General features: G+C 39.4%; 2 protein-coding genes across 2 annotated transcripts in view; one reads left to right on the top strand and one right to left on the bottom strand.

The window, feature by feature from the left end:
• DOCK2 (dedicator of cytokinesis 2) overlaps positions 1-12,509 on the bottom strand; it is a 2,333,210-nt gene that overhangs the window by 1,012,445 nt on the left and 1,308,256 nt on the right. The window lies entirely within an intron of this gene.
• Positions 647-12,509, top strand: part of INSYN2B (inhibitory synaptic factor family member 2B) — a 119,856-nt gene continuing 107,993 nt past the window's right edge. Inside the window, exon 1 of the mRNA XM_086931426.1 lies at positions 647-2,139. Coding sequence (XP_086787552.1) covers positions 779-2,139 — 1,361 coding nt within the window. The 5' untranslated portion in view covers positions 647-778. The remainder of the gene's footprint in view (positions 2,140-12,509) is intronic.

Here is a 12,509-nt window from a genome sequence, read left to right as displayed (position 1 = left end):
CGAAATCTTCATCAGGCATGATACAGTTAAATCTACATCAACGCAAGCAAAACAACCACTCCAGGCACATCCTGTGTAACGCAATTCTGCTAGGAAGAATGCCCTGCCTCTCTGTTCCAATCACCCAAACTGTAAACCTTGAAATACCCCCCCTGATTGATTATTTAGAAGCCTCACACCAACGCCAATTCCAAGGCGAAGGAAAATGGTCCCAGAGTTGTTTTTGTTCCTTATTCACAAATATTTCTTTTCAGTAAAAGTGCACAACCGACAAGTCAAAAGTTATTTTGTCATGTCATAGCTAAATCTCAGGCAATCAAGAAATATGTAAGTATTGCAGTCTGTAATTCACAAGTTAGATTACTCGCGAGACTGTTGAGGCATAGTTGCTAAATCAAATGCCTTAAAACGAGTAGATGCTGATGCCTCTGTTCTTTTAATCAATGGCAAAGTAACATGGCAATGAGTACCTAGCAGCAGATAGTGCACTCTAATATAATGGGAACCAATCCATATGCTATGTTATTTTTTTCTCCAAATTTGATAACATTAAACTATTTTAAATGTGTTGAAGAATTTTAAGTGGTCAAAAAAATCTAATCACTCGTCATCTTACTTAAATTAAATATGAAGCGATTTCTTTCCAAGATTGTTTTGCTTATCTATAAAATATAGGTCTCATCTACTGCTTACAGGCATAAAACATGGAAACAACAGTTTTTATCGAGACAAACGCAAGGCTCTTCTATTCACATGGTAGTATCATTCTTCCATTATAATGGGTCGGAAGGAAACCCAGTGTCTTAAAACATTGGCCAATGTCTCAATGGAAAAGCAAATCACAAATGTGCAGCAGGGTTTACTGAAAAGAAACAGCCTCGATTCCATTGATTTCCTGAGGCAACAAGCTCACGCTCGAAATAAATCACAGCAAGTGCGTTTTAAAGACGATGGCACAAACAGAAAACAAACTGGCGCAAATGGATTGGATGCTAAGCCCGTGAACACCACTTCAACGCTGAATGGAAAGGCAATAAGGCCTGGGCTGTACAATTTGTCAACTTGCACAATATCCTTCCCGCGATCAAAACGAGCACTTCGAAATATTGCTATACAGACGTCTCCAAGCCTCAGAAAGCACTTTCCAATCTTCAGAAAGAAAATACTCATGACAAGCAAAGCATTTAAAGAAGTGTCTTTGGAGCCCAAGGGCTGTTTCCAGGTTAATGGAAATCTTTGTGAGCCAGACAACACCACGTCATCCGAGCTACCAAAGCATTCCGATGATGCCACTAAATCGTCCAAAAAAGCCCTTAAATTAAAAAAAAAGGCACGAAAGGCACACGACAAAGGACCGGCAAATATCTGCCACGAGCTCACAAAGTTTCTGACTCTTGAGAAATCATCGGAATCATATGAGACAAGTCACCACCATTACCAAAATGCATCGCAAAACACCGACGCTTCCATTTCCACTACAGAAAAGTCCATAGATCCCAAATCTATTCTTTCTTTTGTTGGTAAGTGTCAATCAAGTAAAAAGGAAGAGCACAGTCATCACAATAGTCATTGCAATCGAAGAACCTTAAAGAGTGATTTTTGTGAAGTTAGTAAAAATGGGACAGAAATATCCCTTCCAAATAAACATTCAGACATTAAGAGAACTTTAACCTCACTCAATCCAGCACTCAAAACCTCATTGAAATGCTCCCACGCAGACCAACATCAGTCCACACAATCCATGACAAAGACTCTTAATACGACATTAGTCAGTGATAATCTAGCACAAGTTTCATTTCCAGTCAACAACGAAAATCAAAACTCAGCTCAAACATCACAGCCGGATTCCAAATGTGAAAGAGACAAACAGGCCTCTGTGGGGACCTCTGAAGGCCCAGGCCTTCAAAACACTGAGAGAGGAGTTAATATCAAGCCCCACTTTTCGGGAAACACAAGTACCCTCAACACCGGGAACGAGATTATACAAATCAGCCAAATAAACCTTGCACCAGGTGAATTATGCGCACTCAAGGGCAAAATGAAGACCATAGAGGAATCACTAAATTCCAACCAAGAGAAGATAAAAGTGCTTTTGAACGTGATCCAGGACTTGGAAAAGGCTAGAGCTCTCAATGAGGGGTAAAGTGTAATTTAGTACTTTGTTAAATGTTCGGTATTGGATATTGTGAGTGATCATTCCAAATGCATGCTGGCCTCTGTAAATTACATCCTTAGAATCTGCACCAAGAATAATTCGGCATTACCTATAACGTATTATACATGAAGAATATTTGAACTAATTTAAAAAGGAAAAGGAAGTCAAAACTAAGTGGCAGGCTCCAACAAATGGAGCTGCATTTGGAATATAATAATATTGACCACGTCTGTAATTTTAAACAATGCCACATAATTGAATATGTAGTTACACATTTGATGAAACTATTTTGTAAAATGTGAACTTGAAGTATTGTAGAATTGCACCCTTTTTTCAACTATCACCTCTTCCAGCCTTTATCATTCTAGCTCCTTTTGCACACCTTCTCGCATCCACACATCCCATAATCTTGGGATTATATTTGATATAAATTTATATATATACTGATTTATTTATATTCCCACCATTTCCTGCACTTCTATGAACCAAATGCATAATATCCGTCAAAGTATTGTTCTCAATGTTGATAGTTTCCTGCTTAATTAGTGTTCTTCCTTGTCTCCAGGCCTCTTGGCAAATTCTGCGTGGCATGCCCAATTATTACTCCCATCCACAATTCACTCTCTTCTGTTGAATGGAGGTCCTCACATACAAGTTCACAGGCCCACAATAAATGTCGTTACAAACTGCTGAACTGACATTCTACCAGTTGGTTACAGCATCCTCTGGTCCAGGATTTTCTTCATACTGAATGGAAGTACAGCTACAATAGGGATGATCAGGATTCTCTGGCAGGATCTGACCTCCTTTAAGACAGGTGAACCAGCAGGAGATTGGCATGAGCAGTCTTTAGAACAAGACTTGGACCAAAGATAGAAGTTTAGTGTTGTAATAGCGTCAACGTAATTCTTCAGCCTAACATTTCAGAACAGGTTGCGAAGAAATGTGAAGAGACATGTAAGTTGTGCTGGTCTAACAATCATGGCATGTATCTTTGACTCAGCCCCTGACAAGATCCTAAGCAACTTTAGTGTCGCTGTCTAGGTGAAATTCACAAAGCCCAACAGCAGAGCCATTCACAGTCATGTGACCCAGGGCATTGGCAGAAAGCACAAATGTTTAGGACAAGAAAATGCTAACTTTCTTAAAATTGGCATTTTCAGAATTGTGACTTAAAACCCAACTTTATGATTAAAGAGTATTTTAAATTACAATTCATTTAAGTTTATCTCTATCCGCTCCCAATCCAAAGTTCTCACTTATTAAATGTAAACTCATAAACCGGTGTTGGTCAATGGAAGTGATAAGCCTTACAACAGTGAAAATTGACTTAAGGAGTTTTTCACTGCCCGGTCATATAAAACTTAAGTACAGATGACCTACGTTTTAAATACAATGCACCCTACCCTATTTAGGGTCCGCCTTAGGGGTGACTGATAAGAATCAAAACAACAGGCAAAGGGTTATTTTGCCATGGCAAAATGGCAGTTTAAAACCAGACTACAGGCTGCTGTGGCAGGCCTGAGATTTGTCTTAAAAGGCTGCATTGGTGGGTGGTTTAATGAGTGCTGCACGCCCACTAGTAGTATTTAAATTATCGGTCCCAGGTACATTTAGTACTATTTACTAGGGACGTACCAGTATATAAAATGTGACAATTAGGTGTAAACTGATTAAACCAGGTTTGAAGGAGAGAGCACAAGCTCGTTAAAAGTCGTAGGGTGAACAAAAACAAATTCTGCAAACAGGAGGAGAGAAGCAAAAAGTTTGAGGGGAATACCACACCAAGGATGTCAGGTCTAACAAATAAGACTTAGGTTGAGCTATATCGTAAGATATGTGTGAAAACTCAAATGTACTATAGATATACTGGACATTTACACTTTTAAATAATTTACTGATATATAACCACTCACATATGGTCTCATTTTACATGTGAGAAGATCTGCCTTCATGGGTGGTTTTTGAGTGTTCCAGGATAGAGATACCTCGATGTATGACGTTACAACGCATGCTTTTACCAGCCATGCCTTTACAACGCGGTTTTTACAACGCATGCCTTTACAACGCATAGTGCTTTGGGGCGCTGGATATTGAATAGTTTAATTTACTATTCCAACTCCAGTCCCCGTGGATAGTAGGGAAGGTGTTGGATAGTAAATTAAACGTATTCCCTATCCCAGAGCGCCCCCCAGCGCATTGCGTTGTAATGGTTTGCGTTGTAAAAGTTGCGTTGTAAAGGCACTGCGTGGTAAAAGTGGCGTTGTAAAGGATGTTTACCGAGATACCTACCTAAATAAGTGAACACCGCAATATTTAGAGGTTGTGAGTATTCATAAACGTTAACAGTCACATTCCCAGCCTACAGTCCAAGTTGTCTCCCTTAAGAGCAGGAGGAAATTCCTATTCAAAAGGAAAATGGGGAGTGAGCATCTCCAGAACTGCAAAGGGTCTAAAGGGAGGGATTTCTCAATGGTAAAACTATTTTCATCATGGAGAACAAAAAAATATTTAGCAATTTAAATGTTCCTATGCAACAGAATTATGAAAACCAAATTAGTAATTGCTTTATCTACACATGAAAACATACTTTTGTATGGGATTACCTTGGAATTTGCCAAGAATGTAAATGTACACCTTGTAATCTGTTACTAAGGGGGATTGCGGAAACACGTCCTGAATTATATTGTGCATTACATGGTAGTCAGAAATATACACCAAACCTAGGCATATTCCTCCAGGAGTAGCACATGAATGTAGATATTTATTTAGGGACAAAGCCCCCAAATAACACTCAATTACAATAAAAACATGTAGAAGAACAATCACATTTTTGCAAATATGTAAAAACAGTTCAAAGGTTGGATAATATTTATCCATTGTAACTTAAAATGTTACCATAATCACTCTTGCTTATTGTTCAGTTTCCTTCTCAAACAGCAAGACAAATGTAGAACCCTTGACAATCCAAATACTGGAAGACCATTAGTGTCTGATTTAAATATCCTTAGTGCAATACGGTATTGTACTATACCTAGGTTGCAAATTGGGATGATCCATTTTCTCAGTAGGTGGCAATAAGCGGTGCAAAAGATGCTGGACATAAGCAAGAATTTAAATTATCATCACAGCAAAAACAATTTTTGGTAGTGTTCAAGGTCGTAATTTCAAATGCAAGTGTTTTGCTCCAGGTTGAGTAATATCATCCAGGAAGGTCTCAAACTTTCAAAAAAATGAAAATGAAGAAAATAGTCAATAATGCCTGAGACCAATATTTCATTTCTAGAATTTTGACTGTACCCCTAGAAATTGTGACAGGGTCACTCATGCCTCTTTTAACCATTGGGTAAAAAGCTAGATTCTCACATAATTTTACCATGGTAAAAGACGTGATTTATTGAATTTGTGTATTTGCCAAATCTTCAGTGTACCACATTTGCAGCCAATATAGAAGTGGTTTGACATTGGCTAGTGATCTAATGAATTCATTTTCTGCCGCAGATAAACTCGTAACATAGAGAATTTCCCAAATTTCAGCATCACATAAAGCTGTGCCAGTGGCTTTGGCTTAGTACATTTGTACAGCAGGTAATACAGACTTAGTTGTAGTAGAGTTAAATAGTTTTAAAACTGATGCTGCCGTCTATGTTGAGCTTTTCACAATTTGTGATATCCATAATAATCTGTTTGCCAAATTCACACACAGGCAGTAAAAATTCATTGCAAGTTCTAGAGATGAATCCCCCATCTATCATATACCCCTAAATCATCTGTGTGGGGTTAACCCATGTATTTTATTTTCAATGCATTCGTTTTAAACCGTGTTGACTGCAGAAGATAGTAGAGATAGGAAATTTATAAAATTATTTAATAGGGTCTGAAGCCCAATAGTGTTTTAGAAATTACTAATGTATTACCTGTGCACAACAACATGAATATCTTCTGGCAATCTAGTTTTGGAAACTCATTGTCATAATCATCTAAATGTTTAGGTATATCATTAATATAAATGGAAAACAATGTGAGGGCTAATACTCATCCCAAGCAGACACTTCTTTTTATATTGATTCCTCCAGTCACTTCTCCTTTCTTCCCTCATCAAACTTGAGCATAATTATTAATGTGTAAGTATACAATTATATTGAGTACATTTTCCACCACATCCATTTGCTCAATTTCTTCCCATAACTTAATTCTAAGGATCAGGTCCAATGCTGCTGGCAGATCTACGAAAGCCATGTAAAGTTGTTTCTGTTGCAAAGAACCAATTTCCAGTGTATTACCACAAACATTGAGAGTGCTACAGTTATATATTAGCAATATAACATTTGTGGAAGTAATTATTAAACTTAAAATAACAGGTAATCTGACATTAAGCTTCATTATAGACCAATTTATGGGGCACATTTCTTTCACAAATTACCCCCCCCAGGGTCTACAGCACCTGATGTTATTGCCTCTACACTCTAGTATAAACAGCTATATAAACTGGAACAGGAGCCCAAGCTTCTTGAAACAAGAATATGTAAAAATGATTTATAAAGCTTCCCCAGCTAGGGTAATTTAGCTTTGCATTCAACCCCACAATATTCCATGATAATATATGTAAGTGGGCTGTGTCTTTTTCAGCAAGTGTGACACATTCATTCCTCATTTTCTTGTATGATTATTAGGTTGCGAACATAGTCCTGACCCATGTTGTTAGATTCCATTGTAATTTTGCCTGCTTAATAAAAACTTGATTCGACTTCATATCATGTGCCCCACCCCCACTACCTCAACGTTATCCTTGTGTCAATCAATTCAGAGACTCGTGGACAGTAACGTTTTTAATGGATTCCAATGATAGATTCCAATGATATTCCAGTAGGAGGATTATGTTGCATCACTGGCTCTGGGGGATTATTTTTTAATTGTATTAAGAAACCAGAGCTCGGAATTGTACAAAGGTCCAGTGACACAAGCCCCTTTGCATATTCTTCCTTTGTTAAAAACAATTTAATACAGTCATAGAATTTAGTTGAGGAGGAATAAAGCATACGTGCTACAATAATAGACCTAGTGAATCACCTCATTTTTCAATGAGTTATTGTCTTCCCTGGAAGATGGTAATAAATTAGGAACCTTTTTCATACACATGACATCACTTTTTGCAGGTGATAATTGCATACGTGCAGTGACAGTAATGTGATTCCTCAAAGATCCCTCGGTTCCATATCCTGCCTTATCAACACCATCTGTATCAAGACAATTGCTTCTAATCTCGAATATTGGCCATTATTAGCCCCGCTTGAGATTGATTCATAAGCATGCTCTTCCACATTGGATCTCCGGGCCAGTTGTTTTGTATTTTATTTCTATTTTCACTGGTGACTTTTTTCCCAGGCATATCCTGATAGTCATTACTGGGTTGCAGATGGGTAGGAGATGTTTTCTCATAATGAATTTGTTTGATTAAACCAAGATTGTCCCCACAGATGTCATTTTTAGAGACCCTTCACCTTTGCCTCCTGTATCTTATTAGCTAAAGACTGCAACACATTGTTTAACTCATTGATTTCCAATCTAAGTACCTCAATTATATGTATTATACTCCCTCTTTTGCCGTTTCATTAGTGCCAGTAAAAGTCTAGTCTTTAGTAACTGCGTGGATATTATTATCATAAATTATATTCATCTCTAGGTGAACTTATACTCTGAATGGCAAGGTTGAAGGATTGGCGCTAGGCGAGGGATTCGATTTGGACATACTGGAAGCTTCTATTGCAGCTTTAGTAGAGTAATTCTTAATTTGTGAGTTTACTGCCCTTTCTTTAAATACCTTAATAGATTGGCAACCATTGGAACTGCTTCTTTGGCATTTCTTTCTTGATTTAAAAAAGATCTGACTTCTTAAAAAGAAAGTTTCAGCTGGGTGTTTAACCAATAGTTTTTGTTTTGGCCATGCCCTGTAAATTCTCTGCTGCATTCGTCTTACCCATTACACCAACTCAAATATTTGCTGTAATAGAGTGAGTAGGGTATAACCAAATATGACACAACAATAAAGTTCAATCCTTTCCTCTGCTGTTGTATCATAAATACTCAACTGACATGGTACATTTAATCATTCTATCTTGGTTATATAATGAAATGTATCAATGTGAGAAAATGGCAACAAAGACAAAAAAGTGACAACTTTATATTTGCTTGAAAACCTTAAAGGTTCACAAGCTGTGGCAGATTCAGTCAGAAAAAATACAAGGGGTTGCACAGGCCATCCTTCTCTTGGCAAATGTGGGTCAAGAGAGACTTGCCTCTTTTTTGTGCTTGTTGTCTCCTTCCATGTGCTCCCATCAGCAAGAGTATACCATATGATGTCCCCTATAGGAGTATATTTCTGATTATGTTTGGTGGGTATTTCAACAAGTGGAATAGCGTAATTTAGACTCCATCCTTTATATGGTATCATTGTGCAATTTCACATTTATTTTGGTATTATATTTACTGTGTGCATTTAATAATATTTAACATGTGTGAATGTTTAAATGCATTAATGAAATGTAACTATTGAGAAATTGAAGCTTCATAAACGTGTTTACTATTGTGCAGTTTAAACATGATCATGAATTCTGTATTCACATTCGCATGTATACTTTGTTACATTTGCATATATTCTGAAAGTCATATTTAAAAGTGTAATCATGTATATTTTTATTGACATTTGCATTTGTTCTTGAGTTGCATGTACACAAGTGTAACTGTGTATTTGAAGTGCACATTTAAATGTTTAGTTAAAGATAGCCTGACTAAATGCCTTAATTTTGGAATGTATTTTGCTTGGTCAGTGTGTTCTTTCTTTTGCAGCTGCATGCTCATGATCTAATTAGATGGAGAAAGGGAGTATTGTATGTTTTAGTCTACTGATAGTAAAGCCAGAGAAAAGTAACTTGGCAACAAATGTAAAACCTTAATGAGCAGATGAAGCCTCCTATTCACCGAGCATCAGGAATGGAGAATGCTCAAGGCTGCAGTAACTATCCAAGTTCTGTGGGATGGGAAATTAAGATGATTTTGCAAATGCACACCGGGAGAAGAAAATTGAGTGGTCCCTGGTGGGGTGGGAAGAGATGTAAATGATGCTGAAGTTTTTTTTTTAATTAGTGTTCATTCCATTAGAGGAGGGCAGATTTCCTTCGACTTTAGGGTGTACAGACCTCTTTGCTTCCTTTATTCTTGAAAGTGTGAAGCTTCATGCTAAACACTAATTCCAATTCTAAAAGACTTCTACTGGAGTCTATACTATGATGACACCTTCCAGCATTTCCATATTTCCTTGAGACCCCACTCTACAAACCATCCTTATTCTTAACTTAAAACCTGGATTAGATGACTTTAGAATGTATTCATGTTTAAGAGAGAGAGTAGGAGTTTCTTTGAGGAACACCTATTTCTAATTCTCAGTTTCAGTATTGTTGTGGCTGTGATTATTTTTTATCTTATCCTACTGACACTTAACCTATTGCAATATTTCAGCTTTTCCATCTGTAATTCAGTACTTTTTTAATATTCTATTGACAGGCATATATACTAAACTCATTATTAATTGGTGATAAAACTACCTAAATCCAAACTCTGATTCTTGGCCCTAATTATGTCACCAAATGGTCTTCACAAAAGTTTAATTGTTCTACTATTGCTAACTCCTTTGGCCTCTCAGTTAGCCTAAAAAGATCCATTGGATGAGAGATTGTAAATCACGCACCTGCGGGCTCTCACAGGTAATTTAGTAGGCATTACTAATTGTCATGTGAGAGGCAGGTATCTTTCGAGGAAAGAGAACAAAATCATTACATAGGAGGGCCAGATTTATCAATCCTTAATGCAGCTCAACACAGCAAGCCATCTTGCAGCACTGCATGAAATAGAAAGGGGAGGAATACACCACATTTAACATTACATAGTACATTCCAGCCCTTTCCTAGCTCTGGCCCCCCTTTTGGCTGCCTAGCGCCAATGCAGGCACCATGCGATACAAAAGGGGATGATGGACGGAGCGTTTGAGCAAATCAAACATTCGCCCCAGTCAATTGATCTGGGTTTAATCCATCACCATTCTTTAGCTCACTCCGCCACCCCAGTTCAGACATGGCCATATGCAAATCAGTCTGACCCTGTGCCTCATCGGAACAGTCTAGCCCGAACTGCCAAAGCCATGCCTTCCCTGGACCATAGTGTTATGTTGCGAGGGTGTCTGCATTGTAGGTAAGATTGTTTTTGTGCAGGGAAGTACACCTTCCTGCACAAAAACAATCCTGAGAGCCATTTCCCCTTTTTTGTGTGCTGCAGAATGCAGCACACACAGAAAGAGAAAAGAACAGGGAGAAATGAAGATATTTCTACTTACAGGGCCTCACTTGGGGAGGTATAGCATTTTGACATATTCCCAGTGCCACCAATAATGGAAAATTTGGGAATGCTCAAAAATCCATCAGAACACTTACGCTCCACCCATGGAATGCTTCCCTGCTGCATTGAGTTACTCTAGATTTATCAAGCCATGCAGGGCCATGAAAGATGGCCTGGCATGTCTTGATAAATCTCACTTCATTTTTGGGTCGCCTTTACACCCCTTTGCGTGGCACAAAAGCTAACAAAACCTTGGGCTGAGATTGGGAGCAAAAAAGACACAGAGAATACGATACAAAAGGGGATGATGGACGGAGTGTTTGAGCAAATCAAACACTCACCCTCAGTCAACTGATCTGGGTTTAATCCATCACCATTCTTTAGGTCACTCAGCCACCCCAGTTCAGACATGGCCATATGCAAATCAGTCTGACCCTGTGCCTCATGGGAACAGTCCAGCCCAAACTGCCAAGCCATGTCTTCCCTGGACCGGAAACAAGCATCCTGGGACCGGTTTCGGATTCATAATCCTCATCAGCCAGGCTATCTTGAATCCAGTGGCCAAGTGAGCAAGGGACTCACGTCTGAGCATACCGTGCCAACTTAGGGTGAACAAAGCGATACAAAAGGGGATGATGGTAGGAGCGTTTGAGCAAACCAAACACTCACCTCCAGTCAACTGATCTGGGTTTAATCCATCACCATTCTTTAGCTCACTCAGCCACCCCAGTTCAGACATGGCCATATACAAATCAGTCTGACCCTGTGCCTCATGGGAACAGTCAAGCCCGAACTGCCAAGCCATGTCTTCCCTGGACCGGAAACAAGCATCCTGGGACAGGTTTTGGATTCATAATCCTCATCAGCCAGGCTATCTTGAATCCAGTAGCCAAGTATGCAAGGGACTCACATCTGAGCATACCCTGCCAACTTTGGGCGAACAAAGCGATACAAAAGGGGATGATGGACAGATCGTTTGAGCAAATCAAACACTCACCCCCAGTCAACTGATCTGGGTTTAACCTCTTCTATGCTGATGACGGCCCCCGTCCGTCATGCACCACGGTGGGCGTGTGCTGATGACGGCTGGGGGCCATCATGAGCCTGCCCACTCATTAAAAGTGCCGCACAGGCGCAGAATCGCGGCCGCGCCCAAGGGGTTAATCCATCACCATTCTTTAGCTCACTCAGCCTCCCCAGTTCAGACATGGCAATATGCAAATTAGTCTGACCCTGTGCCACATGGGAACAGTCCAGCATTTTTCAGAGCAGGAGATCTGTATTTATCACTTCTTCGCTCTCTCTTTCAGAATTGTAACTTCAACCTGTTTGTTTGTAAGCGTCAGGCTCACCACATCGTTTTTTGGTTTTCAAATCAGCTAGGAAGCACGCTTGCTGATGAGTGAAAATATGTCAATAAATATTATTGTGATGAGTCATGACAGAGCGCACTTAAGTTTATCTTGCATCTCCTCCAATTTTTATATTTACTGAGAATGAATACATATATATGGTATAGGCATCGGTGGCATGGTGATGCGTGATGATGTGTGATCTAGTGAAGAATAAGTCACTTTGGAAAGGTGTTTTCTGGTGCATATTCCAACCACCATAAAATACTCCCTAGTGGCCAGAATGGATCCAGAAACGTTCTACAGCGACGGCCCAGTGCATCCCTAGATAGCTGTGGGGCACCGCACTGATTTAATACAGCTTCAGAAATGATAAGTGTCACCCCTCTCAACAATTGTTGATACAAGTGTCTGGATCTCTAGGGGGGCGTAGATTGAAGCAGAGGATGGTGGCCGCCTAAATTGTGGGCTCCGCAGCTGAGCCCCTATAAATCCTGATAAACCGGAGATCCAGACTTTCCACCCTGACCAGAGGAAAGGGGAAGGGTTTGTGCTCCCGATGACAGCGATTTGGTACCGGGACCTGCCCTAATATCCTGGTGTCGTTCGTCGGA

The sequence above is a fragment of the Lissotriton vulgaris genome, chromosome 7 (assembly GCF_964263255.1).
Source record: "Lissotriton vulgaris chromosome 7, aLisVul1.2, whole genome shotgun sequence".
Taxonomy (NCBI): Eukaryota; Metazoa; Chordata; class Amphibia; order Caudata; family Salamandridae; genus Lissotriton; species Lissotriton vulgaris.
Note: the sequence above shows the minus strand (reverse complement) of the source record. Positions and strands in the feature narration are given on the sequence as shown.